Source organism: Staurois parvus, unplaced genomic scaffold (assembly GCF_062004578.1).
Source record: "Staurois parvus isolate SC_StPar_1 unplaced genomic scaffold, SC_StPar_1.0 ptg000397l, whole genome shotgun sequence".
Taxonomy (NCBI): Eukaryota; Metazoa; Chordata; class Amphibia; order Anura; family Ranidae; genus Staurois; species Staurois parvus.
Genome location: NW_028318193.1, coordinates 5,591,795 through 5,614,387, shown reverse-complemented (window position 1 = coordinate 5,614,387; position 22,593 = coordinate 5,591,795). Strand labels below are relative to the sequence as shown.

At 40.5% G+C, this 22,593-nt stretch overlaps 1 protein-coding gene across 1 annotated transcript in view; it reads left to right on the top strand.

Moving 5' to 3' along the window:
- MTCL3 (MTCL family member 3) overlaps nt 1-22,593 on the top strand; it is a 63,183-nt gene that overhangs the window by 25,980 nt on the left and 14,610 nt on the right. The window contains exon 6 of the mRNA XM_089686460.1: nt 11,925-12,200. Coding sequence (XP_089542586.1) covers nt 11,925-12,035 — 111 coding nt within the window. The 3' untranslated portion in view covers nt 12,036-12,200. The remainder of the gene's footprint in view (nt 1-11,924; nt 12,201-22,593) is intronic.

The following is a 22,593-nucleotide window of genomic DNA, read 5'->3' as shown; positions in this document are numbered from 1 at the left end:
AAATTCAGGAAATCACATTGTATGATTTTTAAAGAATTTATTTGTCTTGCACTGCTGAACAGAAGTATTTAAACACCTAAGAAACAGCAAGAATTCTGGCTCTCAAAGACCTGTTACTGTGCCTTTAAAAAGTCCACCTCTACTCCACTCATTAATCTAACTTAGTAGCACCTGTCTGAGCTCTTTAAAGACACCTGTCCACCCCACAGTCAAAAAACACCAGAGACAAAATTGTGGACCTCCACAAGGCTGGAAAGGGCTACGGGGCAATTGATTTCTAAGTGGGAGAACTTGCAAAATCTCAGGGTGTTCAAATACTTCTGTTCCTCACTGTATATTATTTATACCCTATAGCTACATTACAGAGATACCGCATAACAGTGCAGAGTTCCTTTGCCATACAGTGTCTACAGATAAGGGTGATATGCTTGAAAAAAAAAACATGAGAAAACTGTGCACCTTAAATCATTTATTCAACAAAAATAGATGTAATGATCTACTGTGGAAAAAGAAAGAAATGTATTTTTGTAGGTGTTTTACATAAGTGCCCACCATTTTCTCAATTGACATTTTTGACCACTCTTCCAATCCTTGGTGGATTTGCTAGTGTGCTTTGGATCATTATTAGCTGAAAGCTCTACTTCAGCTTTTACTTCCAGATAGATGTACTTACATTCCCATCAAGCACACTTTGAAATTATGCAGAATTTCTAGTACAGTTCACGATTGCAAGGTTTCATGGCCCTGAAACAGCAAAGTAACTTAAAACTTAACATTTTCATCACCTTGCTTCACAGTTGTTATAAGGTTATTGTCTTCTCATGAAATATTGGCTTCAGTTTTCACCAAAGATGTCTACTGTTAGAATTGTCAAACAGCTCTGTCTTTGATACTTTAGTCAACAGTTTATTGTTCCAGAAGGCCTATTCTTTGCATATATGTGCAATGACAAACTGTAATTATTCTCTAATATTCTTTTTGGATAGCAAAATGATTTTCCTGGCACACCTCCAATGTAGATGTAGATATATGCATTTTAACACCAGCTTTGCAAGAGTTACCTGTGGATCTTACAGTGTAATTTTGGTGTTCTTGGAGAGATATTTTAGCTTAAAGTAGTAATTTCATAGGCAGAATTTGCTGGGCCAACCCATACTAGATAAATTAGGAGTCGTTTTAAACTGACTACACTTGTAGATCATTTTACCTACGGTGAAATGAATGATTTCTAATAATTGTGCAATCTTTTTAATTCCCCACAGCCTTCTTTTTGAGGGTATTAGAAAGTTCTTTTGAGCTTGATATGATGACACTATACACTCCAATAGCAAAGAGAACACCAGACCTGATGGGGTTTATTTACTAAAGCTGGAGAGTCCAAAATCAGACTCCCTTCTGCATAGAAACCAATCAGCTTCTAACCTCAGCTTGTTCAATGAAGCTTTGGCAATGAAATCTGGAAGCTGATTGGTTTATATGCAGAAGGGAGTCTGATTTTGGACTCTCCAGCTTTAGTAAATAAACCCCGATATGTCTGGAATTTCAATAAGACAGGTTCCAAGGAGATTTTAAAAATTGTTATCTTATCTGGAACTCCTGTTTCCATGACAGATCTGCAATTTTGTTAACTTAGATTATGTTAATAAACACACTATGTCAATTCTGGGTGCCATTTAGCAAAGTGTATCACTTTTATCAGTTGGCACTGTTTGAATAAAGATCTAATGTTTACCTGTTCAAATATATTGAAAATGTCACTTCCATGGGGTGTACTTACTTTTTCACATGGCTTTATATACACTGGGGTTGTTCTAAAGGAATATGTCACGAACTGCCATCTTGCCTTAGGCCAGATTATCTGACAATGCTGGCACTAAACCAGAATAGATGAGAAACCACTAGCTGTCAAGAACTTAAATTTGCACTTTAATCCTCCCATGATTCAAGTTTTCAGCTGGTCTGCCAGGCTGGTCATAAGACTGTAGTTACATAAGTAAGTCTAGTAGTTACAAAGCAAAAGCGCAGCCTTATAATTTTGAGTGCAAAATATATGTGTTATAACAATAATTATTGAACTTTATGGAGTAATATGAATGTTACTGTAACTACAATGATAGTCTTATATTGTGAAAAAGTATTATACAAATATAAAAGATAAAAATGATAGTCATTAACCATATCTGACTTTTGAAGACTAAAAACTAGACCATTTGTTAGATAAAAAGTCCCCTATGGTATTTATATTGTATTTTGTATTATTAATATTTATTTATTTATTTGCATTATATTGTTTTCACAGAATGCAACATATTCTGTGAATGGAAAAGAGGATCCTGTCAATTATTCACTCTTCCCCCACTCACAGAATGTGTTGCATACTGTGAAGGCATTTTGCTAATGGAGGAAGGTGAGGAGGGGAGGGTGGGCATCAGGAGTCCTTCACAGTCTCAGCCAGTAATCCACGCTGCACTAGAAGTTCACTGCTTTGAAGAAGACCTGGCATCACTAGAGGGAGGATTTCTACAATAAGGATAGAAGGGCTCTCTCTTGTGGGTATCTTGGTATTTTTTCAGGGACCCAAGTATGGAGGAAGCTCCTACAGCATTTCAGCCCTCAGTCCCCAGATTAAATTCTTACCCAATAGCACCTACAGTGGTCACTTTCCCGAGGCCTATGCGAGCACTACACTTTTCTGGAAGAGGTCCTGCCCTCACAGCTCCGCTTTCATTCAGGTAATCGTAGCTACCTGGAGGAGATCATTGGCAGCTCTCAATAAGATCCATAGTATGCCTGGGCTTATCTTCCTATTAAAGTATTGCTAAAACGCTGGTAGGGTAGTGACTTGCGAGCCAGTATCAAAAAGACACCTGATCTTTTTGGCTTTGAATAATTCATGCACAACAATATAGTTGACCACCACATGTTCAATTCTTGGATAGAGAGTTGTTCCACTTCGCCACTTCACTGCTTGACCCTGACAGTGGGAAATTAACAGTTTAACAGCTTCCTCTTTTTATTGTTGGGTCAGTAATTCTGAAAATGACCAAACTTGTGAGCCCCAGCATGGGGATGGTGCCCTTGGCCCCTTTGAATGTCATGTGTGCTTTCTTCACAAGGGAGCATCCTCTCCTTACCCTATCTGTGGTTCAACATGGATAACTCTGTCTGGACCTGAGCCATCCCTTCTGGCAAATTCCATATGGCCACTTCACATGGAGCTGTCTGTTAGTTTGTAGGTGAGCCTACCTTATTTTCACCTACAATTATATAAAACCAAGCCACCTTGTGCTTAATGTAAAATAAATCAATAAAATAATATATTCGGAAGATGAAGTAAAGGGGGCTGCATACTAAAAAGTGTCATGATACCAAAACACAAATAAAACTGTAATGAAAAAACAGATGCACCATTTCTTTCATACCAAACTGCTTATGACAAATAAAGTGACACCATTCAGTAATGTAACTGCTCAAACACAAAAGGTGATAATAATAACATTTAAACACATGTTAATATTTTGAGTAGTCCATTTAATATGTGAGCTACAAGTGCCAGCAATCCATGGTGCAGGTCCCATGCTCCATCACCACAGACCAACTTCACCTGCTTACCAGAAAGATTGAGCCCCAAGTTAGAAGGTCAACAATGCCTGGGTCAGGACAAAGTCTGTCAGCATAAAATAGAACAGACATCCTCAAAACATGACTTTGTTGAAACCATAGTAAATATTAAACTTTCAAACCAAAATATGACCATTTCGAGGCCTTGCCTCTTCCTCAGAGTCATTTGGCTGGTGCGCCCTCTGTTCTATGTTTTCAGTGTTCTCAGACATCCCCAAGTCTTGAGAAGGCAGCGAGGCAAGGCATGTCCAGCAGAACCAAGAGGGAAATTTAGCTAATATTCACTTTTGGGGTCCGCTGCCAAGTACAGGAAATTGTGTGTATTTACCCACTTTGGTTTTGAAACTTTCAAAGCCTGTCAACAGCTGGGTAACTTTACAGCAGGAACCGTCAGATCCTCTGCTCCCCAGCCTCAATCCCAATAGCTGTGCTTCCAATAATAAATGCCTCAAAGTAACAACATGCTTGCACCAATGATGGTAGAAGCATATATTGCTGTGCATGTGGCGAATGCCGAATCCATTCAACTAAAACCACCCTACAGTGTGGATCACAGGAAGGGAGGGGCACAAAAGACAAAAAGACCATGATCAATCCTTTTTTCCTGCTCTTTGCCTATGAAGTGGGTCCTAGCATTCCTCAATGTTACCACTAGGCTATACTAAGACTTAGGAGTTAGCAGCCAGTTCTGCCTGCTGAGTAAATGGGATCCCATATGATCGGATCAGGACTCAGTCTTTTGGTCCCGTTTCACAAGTTCTCACCTTGTACTTGGGTAGTTGTTGCAGAAGGCGTCCTATCAGGAAAAAGGGGAGGGCGTTATTGTAGGGGCAGTAGGTTACCTCTGGAGTAGTACTACTGAGTATGGCTGTTGGACCACTCTCATCACCGTGGACTGATATGGCCAATCCTGTTCATAGACAACAAGTTTAAAGTGTCCTTAAACCCACAACAGTAAAATCAGTCTGTATATGCAGTAAAGCATGCTTGTTATACTCACTGTGGAATGTAAGGGGTTAATCCTCTGCATTGTAAAAAAATCTGTTTAATCCTGTCTTCTCTGATCCTACCTTTCTTTTATGGTCCTCAATCCATCTGCCATAGTACAGAGCAGCAGTGGCAAGTCTGCACATGCTCTATTTGGTGTGTTTTGCTAGAGATTTTTTTTGTTATTTTTTGGGAGGGTGCATGTGATCGGCACGGGGCCAATCAGCCAATCAGTGGTGTCCGGACAGAGGATCAGGGGCCATGGACTCTTAGGACAGTCAGAGGAGAATGAAAACTCCTCCCACAAGATTAACCAGTGCTCTGCCAGACACTGATATAAGCCACAAGACTGCTATATACTGCTGATGAGAAAAGGTGTTTAGAAGTCTATATTTACTAAAATAGTTGAATTTCCATGTTCTGTGTACTGTGGGAGATCTGCTATAGAGAATGCAGGATCCACGGTTTAGTGACACTTCAATAGAATATGTAGTTGGCTGAATGATCAGAAAGAGAGTAACTGTAATTTGCAGTTTACTAAACAGGTGCAATGTTATAAACAATAATGCAAAACAGGTTCAGGATTGCAGAACGCAGGTATACATGGCAGAATAGTACAAAACAAACAACGAAGGCTGCGCAAAACATGGACATTTCACAGCAATATCTCTGAGGTTCAGTCAAGGCAGTCTTTCTCAACTCCAGTCCTCATGGACCCCCAACAGGTCATGTTTTCAGGATTTCCATTATTTTGCACAGGTGATTTGATCAGTTTCACTGCCTTAGTAATTACCACAGCTGTTTCATCTGAGGGAAATCCTGAAAACATGACCTGTTGGGGGTCCATGAGGACTGGAGTTGAGAAACACTGAGTCAAGGTAACATGACTGCACAGCATAGTCAGCGGTCTCTAAACTGTGTACCAAGGGCCGGATGTGAACACCAACTATTCCTCTCACTAATATCAATGATGGGGCACTTTTCTGTTCACTGACTCTAATGAGGAGGCACTATTCCATCCACTGACAACAATGATGGGGCACTATTCCTCCCACTAACACCAGTAATGGGGCACTATTCCATCCACTGACACTAATGATGGGGCACTGTTCCATCAACTGACACCAAAGATGGGGCACTGTTCCATCCACTGACACCAATGGTGGGGCACTATTCCATCCACTGACACCAGAGATGGGGCACTATGCCATCCACTGACACCAATGATGGGGCACTATTCAATCCACTCACACCAATGATGGGGTACTATTCCATCCACTGACACCAATGATGGGGCACTAACCCTTTTCCTACTGACCACAGGTGCTGTGCAACTGAACACTATGCCTGAGGCATTATTTGTTATCACTGACTTTTCTACCCCCACTGATTATAATCTGATCCTCCTAAAGTCTGAAGGGCAGTAAAATGGCCTGTTGTTTTGAAAGTTTGGAGATGCCTGCTCTATAGCAACAGAGAGTCTAATTGAGAATCATTATTTCAGTTTATAACACAAACAGCTACAGTATTTGCAATTATCCCCATAAACAGCATCTTCACAGTGAAGTCCAGGGTAGCTCTGGTAACACAGGTGATCAGCTGGAGGGATCCGAGGCTGGGGAACAAAGGACCTCCCCACTTTAACTGCAGTACTCTAGTAGCAATAAGGAAGGCACTCCCCAAAGTAACTGTGTTTTCCAAATCAGGTACATTCTGGTTGTACTTACCTGGCTGCAGATCACTTGCCCAACTACCTCTGGTTTAGCAGGTGGGGCCTTTCTGAACTGAGGGAGGGAAGCTGAGGAACTTATGGGTGTGTCCAGGAACCCAGGAAGTTGTGGGATATGAAGTTAAAGAGGCCTGCACCTGCCTCTGAGCATGTTTCTTTAATAAGCACTCCACTACAGCAGTGGTTGCTAATGACATTCTCTGGTTAGCATCTTTGACAAATATTCTGGAGGTAGAGTCTCTAGTATTGCAGATTGATGAGTGATATATTTAAAGTCCTACTCTTTCCTTCCACTTCTCCATTTCTCCTTTGGTTTGAGACAAAAATGTAATGTGTGCATGCAAAGGGCACACCATTGCCACACCCCTAGTTACATAGGCCATGAATAATTAACATGCCAAATGTAACATAAGCAATGCAGCGACTTTGAAGTTGGGTAAAAGGTTTAGTGCTGTATAACAATTTAAGTAGCTAAATAACAGAAATGTTATAGTAGTCTATACATCATGTGAAAAGGAGGAGCAGCTGAGGAAAAAAGAGGGACAGGGGGATTTGGGACAGCCCCTTCAAGTAAGGAACATTTGGGATCTATGAGATAGTTGATGAAATTGCCTTGCATTTATTTATATATGTGTTTCTTCTATTGCCCTGCTAGCTTGACCAACATCTGGCTAAGCTAACATTTTCTGTACACACTAACAACCAGCACAGATACAACTGGTCTGGAACACAGAATACATTTATATAGCCAGACTAGAATACATGAGGACTCTTAGCTAGCTATCTCTGTATTGTTAACAGAACAGCATCTGATTGGCTGAACAGTAAGGTATTAAAAACATGGACTTAGGACATAGCACAGGCCATGCACATCACCAGGACCAGAGAAGCAACTCCTAAACTAATGGGATGATGTCGTGTATGTTTTTTTCATGCACTCAAAGTACAGTGGGCACTATGTATCAAAGTAAGAAAATATTTTCATGTACACAAAGTACAGTGGGCACTATGGGGTTTATTTACTAAACCTGGTTAACTCAGAATCTTGGGCACCTGTGCATGGTAGCCAATCAGCCTTTAACCTCAGCATGTTCAGTTAAGCTTCAGCAATAAAACCTGGAAGCTGATTGGTTTTTATGCAAAAGTGGACAAGATTCTGAGTCAACCAGGTTTAGTAAATAAACCCCTATGTGTCAAAGTAATAAAATATTTTCATGTACACAAAGTACAGTGGGCACTATGTATCAAAGTAAGAAAATATTTTCATGTACACAAGACACAGTGGGCACTATGTATCAAAGTAATAAAATATTTTCATGTACACAAAGTACAGTGGGCACTATGTATCAAAGTAAGAAAATATTTTCATGTACACAAAGTACAGTGGGCACTGTGTCAAAGTAATAAAATATTTTCATGTACACAAAGTACAGTGGGCACTGTGTCAAGTAATAAAATATTTTCATGTACACAAAGTACAGTGGGCACTGTGTCAAGTAATAAAATATTTTCATGTACACAAAGTACAGTGGGCACTATGTGTCAAAGTAATAAAATATTTTCATGTACACAAAGTACAGTGGGCACTATGTGTCAAAGTAATAAAATATTTTCATGTACACAAAGTACAGTGGGCACAATGTGTCAAAGTAATAAAATATTTTCATGTACACAAAGTACAGTTGGCACTATGTGTCAAAGTAATAAAATATTTTCATGTACACAAAGTACAGTGGGCACTATGTATCAAAGTAAGAAAATATTTTCATGTACACAAAGTACAGTGAGCACTATTGTTAAAGTAATAAAATATTTTCATGTACACAAAGTACAGTGGGCACTATGTATCAAAGTAAGAAAATATTTTCATTTACACAAAGTACAGTTGGCACTATGGGGTTTATTTACTAAACCTGGTTAACTCAGAATCTTGGGCACCTGTGCATGGTAGCCAATCAGCCTTTAACCTCAGCATGTTCAGTTAAGCTTCAGCAATAAAACCTGGAAGCTGATTGGTTTTTATGCAAAAGTGGACAAGATTCTGCGTCAACCAGGTTTAGTAAATAAACCCCTCTGTGTCAAAGTAATAAAATATTTTCATGTACACAAAGTATAGTGGGCACTATGTATCAAAGTAAGAAAATATTTTCATGTACACAAGACACAGTGGGCACTATGTATCAAAGTAATAAAATATTTTCATGTACACAAAGTACAGTGGGCACTATGTATCAAAGTAAGAAAATAATTTCATGTACACAAGATACAGTGGGCACTATGTATCAAAGTAAGAAAATATTTTCATGTACACAAAGTACAGTGGGCACTGTGTCAAAGTAATAAAATATTTTCATGTACACAAAGTACAGTGGGCACTGTGTCAAGTAATAAAATATTTTCATGTACACAAAGTACAGTGGGCACTATGTATCAAAGTAATAAAATATTTTCATGTACACAAAGTACAGTGGGCACTATGTATCAAAGTAAGAAAATATTTTCATTTACACAAAATACAGTTGGCACTATGTATCAAAGTAATAAAATATTTTCATGTACACAAAGTACAGTGGGCACTATGTATCAAAGTAAGAAAATATTTTCATGTACACAAAGTACAGTGGGCACTATGTGTCAAAGTAAGAAAATATTTTCATGTACACAAAGTACAGTGGGCACTATGTGTCAAAGTAAGAAAATATTTTCATGTACACAAAGTACAGTGGGCACTATGTGTCAAAGTAATAAAATATTTTCATGTACACAAAGTACAGTGGGCACTATGTATCAAAGTAAGAAAATATTTTCATGTACACAAAGTACAGTGAGCACTATTGTTAAAGTAATAAAATATTTTCATGTACACAAAGTACAGTGGGCACTATGTATCAAAGTAAGAAAATATTTTCATGTACACAAAGTACAGTTGGCACTATGTATCAAAGTAATAAAATATTTTCATGTACAGTGGGCAGGCACTATGTATCAAAGTAAGAAAATATTTTCATGTACACAAAGTACAGTGGGCACTATGTGTCAAAGTAATAAAATATTTTCATGTACACAAAGTACAGTAGGTACTATGTATCAAAGTAAGAAAATATTTTCATGTACACAAAGTACAGTTGGCACTATGTATCAAAGTAAGAAAATATTTCCATGTACACAAGATACAGTAGGCACTATGTATCAAAGTTATAAAATATTTTATTCTGATGAGAGATTTTCTTTAAAGTTGACTCTTCATAATTATTAAATATGATTATCTGTAAAGGTTGTTAATTTCGACACATTAACATAAATGCTTTTGGTGTGTAAACCTATTCCATATACAGTGGGGATCGAACGTTTGGGCACCCCAGCTAAAAATATGTATTAATGTGCATAAGGAAGCCAAGGAAAGATGGAAAAATCTCCAAAAGGCATCAAATTACAGATTAGACATTCTTATAATATGTCAACAAAAGTTAGATTTTATTTCCATCATTTACACTTTCAAAATAACAGAAAACAAAAAAATGGTGTCTGCAAAAGTTTGGGCACCCTGCAGAGTTAATATCTTGTACTGCCCCCTTTGGCAAGTATCACAGCTTGTAAACGCTTTTTGTAGCCAGCCAAGAGTCTTTCAATTTTTGTTTGAGGTATCTTTGCCCATTCTTCCTTACAAAAGTCTTCCAGTTCTTTGAGATTTCTGGGCTGTCTGTCACGCACTGCTCTTTTAAGGTCTATCCATAGATTTTCAATTATGTTGAGGTCAGGAGATTGTGAAGGCCATGGCAAAACCTTCAGTTTACGCCTCTTGATGTAATCCCCTGTGGATTTCCAGGTGTGTTTAGGATCATTATCCATTTGTAGAAGCCATCCTCTCTTTAACTTCAGCTTTTTCACAGATGGCATCAAGTTACCATCCAAAATTTGCTGAAATTTTATTGAATCCATTTTTCCTTCTACTCGTGAGATGTTCCCTGTGCCACTGGCTGCAACACAACCCCAAAGCATGATTGATCCAACCCCATGCTTAACAGTTGGACAGAGGTTCTTTTCATTAAATTCTGTGCCCCTTCTTCTCCAAACGTACCTTTGCTCATTCCGGCCAAAAAGTTCAATTTTAACCTCATCGGTCCACAGAACTTGTTTCCAAAATGCATCAGGCTTGTCTATATGTTCATTTGCAAAGTTCAAACGATGATTTTTGTGGTGAGGACGTAGAAGAGGTTTTCTTCTGATGACTCTTCCATGAAGACCATATTTGTACAAGTATCTCTTTATAGTGGAATAGTGTAGCACAACTCCAGTGTCTGCCAGATCTTTCTGGAGGGATCGTGCAGTCAAACGTGGGTTTTGAATTGTTTTTCTCACATTCCTGCGAGCTGTTCTGTCTGATATTTTTCTTGGTCTTCCAGATCTTGCTTTAACTTCCACTGTTCCTGATGACTGCCATTTCTTAATTACATTCCAAACAGAGGATATTGACATCTGAAAACGCTTTTCTATCTTCTTATAGCCTTCTCCAGCTTTGTGAGCGTCAACTATTTTCAGTTTCAGTTTTCTAGACAACTGCTTAGAAGAACCCATGGTACTGATTGTTGGGGCAAGGTCAGATGAGTCTGGGCATTTAAAACCTTTGAGATTGACATCATCTGGTCTTCCCAGATGATGATTGAGAACAATCCATGACACTGGCAGGTCTCAGCTTTGCAAAGGGGGCAGTGAATGCTATAAATTCTGCAGGGTGCCCAAACTTTTGCAGACACCATTTTTTTGTTTTCTGTTATTTTGAAAGTGTAAATGACGGAAATAAAATCTAACTTTTGTTGACATATTATAAGACTGTCTAATCTGTAATTTGATGCCTTTTGGAGATTTTACCATCTTTCCTTGGCTTCTTTATGCACATTAATACAAATTTTTAGCTGGGGTGCCCAAACTTTCGATCCCCACTGTAGTTAAAGTAAAAATCCAACCAAAATGTTTTCCTTTTTTTTTCATAAAGTGGTGAGGGGTTGGAATCTCGTTTTTTATTTCTGTATGTGGAGATAATTTTCTTTACTTCCTGTCCCATTGACAGTGCTGATTCAGTAAGCCATAAGATCTTTTTTTTAATAAAGACACATACAGCAGTAAAACAGTTAATTGTAATAGAGTGAGTAAGGGTTTTGACTCACATCAAGGTGTTATTGTTGTATGTATTCCCATTGGGGAGATTTCTGACACATCTTATCCCAGTAACAGTTATCACAAGCACAGGAAGTGAGAAAGAATCTCTCTGACAAAGACACAGCAGTGAAAACCTGATAGATGTTTTAACTATTTCACAGACTAAAACTAAAAAAAAAAAAAAATTGGCTGAAGGTTCACTTTATGTTCTGATGTGATCTGGTTTTTATCTAAAATAAAACCAGTTTAGAAAGTATTCAAGGAATTATCAAAGAACATCCTGTGCAGAATTGTGTTAAATAAATGATGACTGTGTTTTTTGTCTGCAGTATCTGACTTGAGAAGTTCATATGCAATTGTTTATGTACAATGTGTTGCAGGCAGTGCTGTAAGTGAATAAATCTTTCTGTCTCTGTATTTACCTTCCCAGATGTTCCAGCCTATTATTTTACTTATCCTCATCCTAGTATTATTTTCTTCTCTTTCCTACACAACTATATTTAAGCTCGTCTTCCTTTTCACCCTCTTTTTTGTCCTGTAACCCTTTCCACCATTTTCTGTTTTGTCATGTTATTATTTATTTTCAGTTTTGTTTATTTTATCCATTCATCAAGATAAGCCGTAAAAGAAATATAGTTTCTGTTCTGTTACGAAAAACACTGAAGACTTCATGTATACCCGATCCCACATTATCCAGCTTCTGCAAGTAAGTTATTCACACATTTCTTTTATTTATAATTTTGTAATATTATGGATATTATAGTGTATGAACATTCAGATCAAAGCTTAACTTTGGGCATATTAGGAATGAATAATATGTCTATAAGTCCCCCGCTCATTAAAGTGTAATTAAACCCAAAAGCAAATATAGGACACACTATATTGCCAAAAGTATTGGGACGCCTGCCTTTACATGCACATGAACTCTAATGGAATCCCAGTCCGTAGGGTTCAATATTGAGTTGGCCCACCCTTTGCAGCTATAACAGCTTCAACTATTATGGGAAGGCTGTCCACAACGATGTCAGATGAGAAGGCCTGGTTCGCAGTCTCTGCTCTAATTCATCCCAAAGGTGTTCTGTTCGGTTGAGGTCAGGACTCTGTACAGGCCAGTCAAGTTCCTCCACCCCAAACTTTATGGACCTTGCTTTGTGCATTGGTGCGCAGTCATGTTGGGACAGGAAGGGGTCATCTCCAAACTGTTCCCACAAAGTTGGGAGCATGAAATTGTCCAAAATGTCTTGGTGTGCTGACGCCTTAAGAGTTCCCTTCACTGGAACTAATAGGCCAAGCCTAACCCCTGAAAAACAACCCCACACCATAATACCCCCTCCACCAAACTTTACATTTGGCACATTGCAGTCAGGGAAGTACTGTTCTCCTGGCAACCGCCAAACCCAGACATGTTTATCCATTGCTAGACAGAGAAGCATGATTGGTCACTCCAGAGAACACGTCTTTACTGCTCTAGAGTCCAGTGGTGGCGTGCTTTACACCACTGCATCCGACGCTTTGCATTGCACTTGGTGATGTAAGGCTTGGATGCAGCTGCTCGGCCATGGAAACCCATTCCATGAAGCTCTCTACACACTGTTGTTGTGCTAATCTGAAGGCCACACAAAGTTTGGAGGTCTTTAGCTACCATGCTTGTATTCGCTGAGCTCTTGACAGTGACCCATTTTTTCTCAGATGTTTGTAGGAGCAGTCTGCATGCCTAGGTGCTTGATTTTATACACCTGTGGCCAGGGGCGGACTGACCATTTGGAAACTCGGGCACTGCCCTAGGGCCTGGGGTCAGTAGGGGGCCCCATGAGATGCCCTTGGTACCTTTTTAATAGGCTTTTTTGAGTTTGGGCAAGGACACAGGGGCCCCATAATCCCCTATTGCCCGGGGCCCCATGAGTTGTCAGTCCGCCCCTGCCTGTGGCCATGGAGGTGATTGGAACACCAGAATCCAAAGATTTGGAGGGGTGTCCCAATACATTTGGCAATATAGTGTATATTTCAGCTTACCAGTTCTTAGATGTGATGGCTGCATTAGTTTTTATTTAGGCTTTTTTCCTTTATTTTCACCTGATGATCTGGCCAGTAAGTCTGTGGGTTTTCAACAGCACAAGCTGTCCTGCAGATGTAGCAGTTAGAGGGTTGAGACAAACCTCACTGACAGGGATGTTTACAATGGTCAGCTTTTATTTATTTAAGTAAAACCTTTGTCGCAAATGAAAAAATAAGCCTGTTGCTGTAACTGCTTAAAAAGTGTTAGCTGGAGTTTGGCTTGAATTTGTTACTGAATCTAAATCTGCTAGTACATCGAACACTCCCCTCCCCCCAGACTGACAGTGCTGCTGTTCAAATGTGTCTAAGTTGTTACTTCATTCAGAATGTAGGCACCCTAACCCTAGGTTCACACCTAGACGTTTTCTGCAACGTTTTGCAGAAACACAGTACAGTCCATTTAACATGATTTCCTATGGGACAGGTTCACATCTCCGTGTTTGCACCCGGTGCATTTTTTTGTAAAGGTTCAGGGACTTTTTTGAGCAGAAAACATTGCGTTTTTGGTTCTATAGACTTCAATTGAAACGCTGCAGAAAAGCATACATTGCATTTTAGTTGCACTTTTGCCACATTTTTAATGCATTTTGCATTTAAAATCTGCCTAGCAACAAGAAAACAAAATGCCCCCCCTACAAAACGCATCAATAACATGGCAAAACCACAATGCAAAATGCAGTGCAGAAACGCACAAAACACAACCTGCATAGGTGTGAACCTAGGTTAGGCAGGAAGTGTGTTATTGGCCAGATCACAGGTGAAAGCTAATGCAGCCACCACATCTAATGATTGACAAGCTGCAATATATTACATTTTTTTTTACTGGGGGTAATGCTCACCTTATCTTACATTCCCACAAGCTTTCCCCACTACAAGTTTTGCTTGTGACATCCAGTTCTACAAAGCATCTCTGCATGATGGTCTCCAACTGGCCCTCCTGCCTCCTGCCAAGATCATCATGCCTGCACTGTAACCAGCGCAGGACTTACAATCATGTCATCAGGGTGGGATATGGTCGCTGGCAGAAGTGCCTGCCTACTTTCCAGTTATGTAAAATAGAGGACCAGGCAGTTGGCTGTTACAGAACCAAGAAGTAAGAAGAATGGTTTTACTCTGTGCTGGCTAACCTCTTAAAAAAATTAACAATCAATTCTTCATGGGGACTGGTAAATATGTAAGTATTTTTAATGTGTTATGAGTAAGGTTTTAAAATGTATCTCTGCTATTTTGTTTATATAGAGTAGGCAATTTATTTTTTTATATAGAACAGACGTCAGTTGTATCATTATATGCATATTTTAATGAAAATTACGTTTTCCTTAAGTAATACAATGCAAAACATGAGGGGATTAAGGGCCCTGCTCTTTCGAGTTTACAATCTAGGAGGGAGGGGATGGTGGCACAGGAGGAGAAAGCTGTAGGGGATGGAGTGGTAGGAAGAGTGGAGGAGGTCGGCAAGTTAGCAGGGGGTGGGGTAGGCTTCCCTGAAGAGGTGGGTTTTCAGGGTGCACCTAAAGGAGAGGAGAGTAGGTGATAATCTGATGGGTTGGGGCAGGGAGTTCCAGAGGATGGGTGACACCCTGGAGAGGTCCTCTAGGCAGGCATGGGAGGAAGGGACCAGGGAACTAGAGAGAAGGAGGTCTTGTGAGGAGCGGAGTATGCGTGCTGGCTGGTACTTGGATATTAGGTCAGTGATGTAGTTCGGGGCAGTATGGTGGACAGCTTTGTACGTCAGTGTTAGGATTTTGAATTTGATCCATTGTGCAATCGGAAGCCAGTGGAGGTATTTGCAGAGTGATTGGCAAAGGGGGGTGGCGGAGATGGAGCAGTTGGAAAGGTGAATGAGTCTGGCAGCCGTATTCAGGATCGACTGAAGCGGGGATAGCCAGCGGCGAGGCAGGCCAGTGAGGAGGGAGTTGAGTCGTGACATGATGAGCGAGTGGATGAGCTGTTTAGCTCTCTGCATTAAGGTAAAAAAGCCTTCCATAATCAGCTCCAGCCAACCACCCACCCTCCACCAAATACTTATCTGAGTCGAATCACAATCCAGTGCTGTGCCCGTCTGCAGCAGCGCTACTCATTCTCTCTTCTCAGGACATGGAGGCAGCAGTGGGAGGCATTGGCTCTTGCTACTGGCAATCAAACCCTGTAAGAAGGGAGCAGGGGTTGGGGTTGCGCCACACTGTGTGTGTCCATAGATGCACACAGCCCAGCTCTGGATTGAGCCCTCTGGGTCCCTCTAACAAGCAGCTTGCTATGAGGGCACTCAGGAGGGAGAAGAAGCTGAGAGTGCTTATGGGTGGTTCGATGTTGCTCTGTGCAAAACCCACAACACAAAAAATTGAACCTTTACAATCATTTTAATAGACTGACTCCAGGGTAGGTCTTGCCCCAGCTCAGTAAAAAGAGGATTAATAGGCGGAGACATCTTACTTCCCTTGTTTACAATGATGCTTTGTGGTCTTTTTCCCAATTCAGACAATGGTATAGAAAGGTACAGTTGTGATGACAATTATTTTCTGCGAATAAGGAAATGATCAGTGCATGGGTCAAACACAGATTTCCAAACATCAGTTGGTTTAACATGAATCACCACAGTTGTTGCTTATATAGGTGATATAATTTGTGTCATGGCCACCCAAGAGACTGTGTTTGTTTTCATGCATGTGTTTGGTTTACATTGTATTTGCATTAAATGCAGGATTGTAAACCCTTGCATATAGCCAGTGAAGTGACTGACCTCAGGTGATACAAATCCTCCTACATAAGTTGTACCTGTCTATCTGCAGTCTTCTCTACATCTGTTCAAAGCCAAGAATTTTTACAGCTTTTCCAAGCTTTCAGAAAACAGGGGAGCTGAAGTTACACACTGCAGAGCTCAGTCAGGAGAGCTCCCTTTGCACAGTACACAACAACAAAGCTGAGGCTGTCAATCACAGGCTAGGGGCTGGAGGTTCCTCCCATTTCACCTTTTTTCTCTTGGTGTCAGGAAAACCTGTCAGAAGTAACATATTCTCATTGGCAGTACTGTGGCTCAATGGTTAGCGCTTCTGCCTTGCAGTACTAGGGTTGTTGGTTCAAGTCCCAATGACAGCACCACCTGCCGGGAGTTTGCATGTTCTCCCTGTGCCTGTGTGGGTTTCCTCTCACACTCAAAAGACATGCTGGTAGGTAGGTTGGTGCTGTTTAAATTGACAATGCTTTATAAGTACCTCTAATAAAAATAGTAAAAGAGGCAGCAGACAGAAATGACACTTAGGGGTTGATTTGCTAAAGGCAAATAGACTGTGCTCTTTGCAAAGTACAGTTTCTCCAGATCTTAGTAAATGAGGTAAAGCTTCACTTTGCAAATAATACTCAATCACGTGCAAGAAAAATTAAGAAATCATTTTTACTTGCACATGATTGCCTGATGGAAGTCATCAGAACTTCTGCTCATTTACTAAGCTCTGGGGCAACTGCAATTTGCAATGTGCACAGTTCAATTGTTTTTAGTAAATCAACCCCTTAGTTCACTAGATTGAAACATGTACACACTATAGAAGGATATGCTTTGTTCATATTTTATCTCTGAGGTTTACAACCACTTTAATTTGCCTGGGATCAATCTATGAATGCAGTGCACACTACTGCAATATTAAGTCAGTGTATGGATACCTTAGATTTTGTTTCATTTCTACAATTCATCTGGCCTTCAACTAGTAATCCTAATAATAGAATTTACAGGAAGACTCTGGTATGCCTTACAGAACCTAAATGGAGAACCAATACATTGTATTTATGGCAATAGCAAAAATAATTATAAAACAAATCTCAAACTTACAGTCTATCTATCTGCGAAAACAATGGCTCATTCAGTTGTAAAAATGCTTTGTTTTATATGAAACATTTTATAGCTGCTGGTCCTTTAATTACTAAGAAACAATACACGATGCGTCTTAGGACCTAGTCATATTTTACTCTGGAGGGTGTATAAAAGTGCAGTCATGGGCCACATCTGTTATGCCTTTGGAATCATATAACAGCTATTCAGTGACACACCCAGACCGTTAGTCTGAGTCATGAAACAAGGCTTGGAGGAAATTCCATTGTAAATCCATGCAAAATGGAATTAGGATGGGAACAGTGCTATTTGCTTTGGTACTGAAATTGTGTTAAATGACTACCAAGCCCTGAAATCTTGTAATGTGAAACCAAGATCACACTGAAATCAGTTAACCCACTTCTATTCTATAGATTGTCCTACTGGAATTTACAGCCTACTTAAATCTTACCTGTCTACAAGCCTGCACGCCTTTTGCAGATCATGTAATGTACTTAAGTTAACTCAGATTACAAACTTTTTTTGTAACTACATGAAGATTATTAAAAATGTGAAAGAATATCAGAGCGGAGTGCGGCTTCATATAAGTGGAGACGAACTATAGTGGCTAGCACCCAGATTATCTGTGTATAAGAGAGGCTAGTTATGGATTGGAGCTATGGATATGTGTGTGCTTCTGTACATCATGAGGATTTTATATATATATATATATATTATTATTATTATACAGTATTTATAAAGCGCCAATAGTTCGTTCAGCGCTGTACATTACAAAGGGGGACAGAACATGTGAAAGAACAATACCAGTACAATGCAAAACATGAGGGGATTGAGGGCCCTGCTCATATATATATATATATATATATATATATATATATATATATATATATATATACGCAGTGCTAAAAAAAAAGAAACACTTTTTAATCAGTATAACATCAAGTCAATTAATCTCCTAGGATACTGATCTGGTCAGTTAAATAGCAGAGAGGGTTGTTAATCAGTTTCAGCTGCTTTAGGGTTAATAAAATTAACAACAGATGCACTAGATGGGCAACAATGAGACAACCCCCGAAACAGAAATGGTTTTACAGGTGGAGGCCACTGACGTTTTTTTACCTTATTCATCTTTTCTGACTGTTTTTCACTAGTTTTGGCTAGGGTCAGTGTTACTACTAGTAGCATGAGGCGATACCTGGACCCTACAGAGGTTGCACAGGCAGTCCAACTCCTCCAGGACGGCACATCTATACATGCCATTGCCAGAAGGTTTGCTGTGTCTCCCAGCACAGTCTCAAGAGCATAGAGGAGATTCCAGGAGACAGGCAGTTACTCTGGGAGAGCTGGACAGGGCCGTAGAGGGATTTCCGGTCACATCCTGTCATGGCTATGGTACAGGAAGTGAAGGTAAATCTCACCAGTGGATCACAGATGCTAAATAAAGTCGATGGGGATTATAACCTTTCCTTACACTATCCAAAATGAGAAAAAAAAGTTTTGACTTTAGAAATACTTTAAAGAATCAATTAATGCTGAGGGTCATATTAGACCCAATCTACCAATTATTGCCATCTGCATAGAATAAAAGAAACTCAGTAGCCAACAGCCAACAAATGTATATTGGACAGCAAGGATGGTGCATACCATTGAAGACTTATATAAGTGCCAGTTTATGTAATCTGTGCACCTGCACACATGTGTGCGACTGTTTTTTGTCTGTGCATTTTTTAAATTTGGACAAAACCTTTATGAATATAACTGATAAATATGAATATAACTGATAAATATGAATATAACTGCAATATAATTAGGGGCTGGACCTGCTATGTGTGGCATATTCTGATGGATCGATCCATGTATCGGCAGGCTGGTTGTACAGAAGTTGATCTACTGATTGACATCTGTACAACCAGCCTGGTGGGTTTTCTGATCGATCAGTGCTGCCGATTATAGCCCACTATACTAATCAGTGTGTAGAAGTCTCTCCGCTGTCAGAATACAATAACTCAGCGGGAGTGATTTCCCCATCCACATCGAGTGTGTGGATAAGGGAATCGGGTCATTTTTTTGTTCAAAATGCTGGTTGAATTAAAAGAAAAAGTGAATAATGTATAGCTTGCCTTAGCTATCGCCTGGAGTGTTCAGCTTGAGTGTTGTTGTAAAATGACTAAATGTAAAGGGAATTACATAACATTAGCTCTGCTGATTAACTACAGAGTTTTGCATGTAATTGCTGTTTAGTCTCTTCCCTGCAACAGAAAGTAGGAGGTCTTCTTTTTTCAGTACCCATGTAACAGGCTATACACAGTGTGAGCTTTCATACACTATATTGCCAAAAGTATTGGGCCAGCCCTCCAAATCATTGGATTCAGGTGTTCCAATCATCTTCATGGCCACAGTTGTATAAAATCAAGCACCTAGTCATGCAGACTGATTCTACAAACATTTGTGAAAGAATGGGTCGCTCTCAAGCGTGGTACTGTGATAGGTTGCCATGTGTGCAATAAGTCCATCAATGAAATTTCCTTGCTACTAAATACTCCATGGTCAACTGTTAGTAGTAGCAACTCAGCTACGAAGTGGTAGGCCACGTAAAATGACAGAGTGTGTTCATTGCATGCTGAAGCGCACAGTGCGCAAAAGTCACCAATTGTCTGCAGAGTCAATAGCTAAAGACCTCCAAACTTCGTGTGGCCTTCAAATTAGCACAACAACAGTGCTTCATGGAATGGGTTTCCATGGTCAAACAGCTGCATCCAAGCCTTACATCACCAAGTGCGATTGAAAGCCCTGGACGCAGTGGTGTAAAGCTCGCCGCCAGTGGACTCTAGAGCAGTAGAGATGTGTTCTCTGGAGTGACAAGTCACGCTTCTCTGTCTGGCAATCCCATGGGCGTGTCTGGGTTTGGTGGTTGCCAGGAGAACTGTACTTGCCTGACTGCATTGTGCCAAATGTAAAGTTTGGTGGAGGCGGGATTATGGTGTGGGGTTGCTTTTCATGCGTTGGGCTTGGCCCCTTAGTTCCAGTGAAGGGAACTCTTAAGGCGTCACCATGCCAAGACATTTTGGATAATTTCATGCTCCCAACTTTGTGGGAACAGTTTGGGGATGGCCCCTTTCTGTTCCAACATGAGTGTGCACCAGTGCAGGGGCGTAATTACCAAAAAGGCAAACAAGTCACTTGCCTAGGGCAGCATTTTTCACGGGGGCAGCACCTCCCCCCAGAAGAAGGGATGAAAGAAGGGACACACACGCCATAGGAACCAGGTGGGATCCGAGAGAGGCTGCAGGCTGCTTGATGATGTATGTAGAGCCTGACTCTCGTTCCTGGGGATCTCCAGGGTTGTACAGATGAGTGTCTTTCTCTCTATCGCAGAGGGGAAAGGGGGGGGGGTGTTGGTCGGTGTTCGTGGGAGCAGACGACTTTTGTGTTGCCTAGGGATAGGCAACCTTAAAGAGGTGGAGATCTATCTGAACTACATGGGAGAAGACAAGGATCACCACCTCCTCACTCCTGATTTAAAACTCTAATTGCCGTACTACTTGCATGACAATCATGGGTGAAGAGCAGGCAACATATCTCCTCTTCACCTCCTGGCAAAACACACTCGAATAGTTTTGCAGAGGAGCAGCAGTGTTAATGAGCCCTTAGTTGTACCTGCCTTTAGTTGCATCCTGCATCAGTACTCTTAGGGCTTGTTAACATGTAAAGTTGTGGGGTGGTAAAACCCTGTGGTTGAGTCACAGTTTTGCCACCCCCAATCGCTACCCCCTTTAGCTGCTGAGGCAGCAGCCAAAGGTGTACATATGCTGCAGAAGGAATTACACTCCCTGTTGCTATTGGTGGGTGCTACCGCCTGTCAATCAAGACCCATTCAAGTAAATGGGGACACTTTGCTAGTGGCCAGTTACTGCATGCTTCTTCAAGCTCCAAGGGGTTAAAGCAGATGGTGAGAAAGTACACACCACTGTCCGTTTAACCCCTTGTTTGCTGTACTGCACAAGGTTGCAGGGCACTTGCAGAGCAGCTTCTTTCACTTGAATGGGTCATGCTTGGCAGATACTACACCCAACAACCATGACAGGGTGTAGGAGCCAGCACTACAGAGAAGACATTGGCTTTTGTGGCTCTTGTTCCCTACTACAGCTCTTTACATGTAGTCCCTCTGCACTCTGTTTGGTGCTCTGGGATGGCGGGTCAGCAAGCTCAGACCATGATCTACCAGTCACCTGGCCGAGATCTACTGGTTGCTGACCCCCGATGTAAAACTGTCGGCACTATGTACATTCTTGTGATATATAATAAGACACTAATCACAGGCTAATCAGTACCACAGTAGGCCATGAAGCATGTAATATAACCTGACACATAGTTATCCTCCAAATAGCCAAGTACTGAGTGCAGTGTGATTAATAATGCATGCATAGTGCTGACATCAAAAGTTAAATGGACCAACTCCATCTAGCATTTGTAGACAGTAATCTGAGTAGCGGCTTTGTAGTCCGTAGTGCTCTCCATTTCAGGGCCAGTTCAGGTTCTGTTTACCTCCCAGTAAATAAAGCACAGGCAGCATACCACTGCTGTCCTAGTGATCATCCATTGCCCCTCTGCTTGGGTTGGGATTGATTGGAAATGCACACATCTTAAACAACTGTCAAAAAAGTAGCAACTTTCTTCTGTTACAGTTACAGTGGATGAAAGGATACCCGTAAATATGGAATAGTGGTCTTAACAAATGTGCTGCTTCAAGTCAAATTAGTGTTCATGGATGGATATTGCTAGATTTTTGTATAAAATACCCATGGACATTCCGGGGTTTATTTACTAAAGCTGGAGAGTGCAAAGTCAGACTCCCTTCTGCATAGAAACCAGCTTCCAGGTTTCATTGCCAAAGCTTCATTGAACAAGCTGAGGTTAGAAGCTGATTGGTTTCTATGCAGAAGGGAGTCTGATTTTGCACTCTTCAGCTTTAGTAAATAAACCCCTCCCCATCTGGGATGGATCGGTTTGACATAATATGGCACCAATTTAAAACACTGTTTGGACAGGCGGGAATATTGCTGTTTATGGAATGTGTCCTTTATATGTTTATATGATAATTTACAAGTCTGCACATTCCTGTGTACAGTTATATATGTACTGTATGTAAACATTTCTATACTAGTCATTGATCAATGCTGTATTGTGAATTCTCCATTTATTGGCTTTATAATTGATCCCA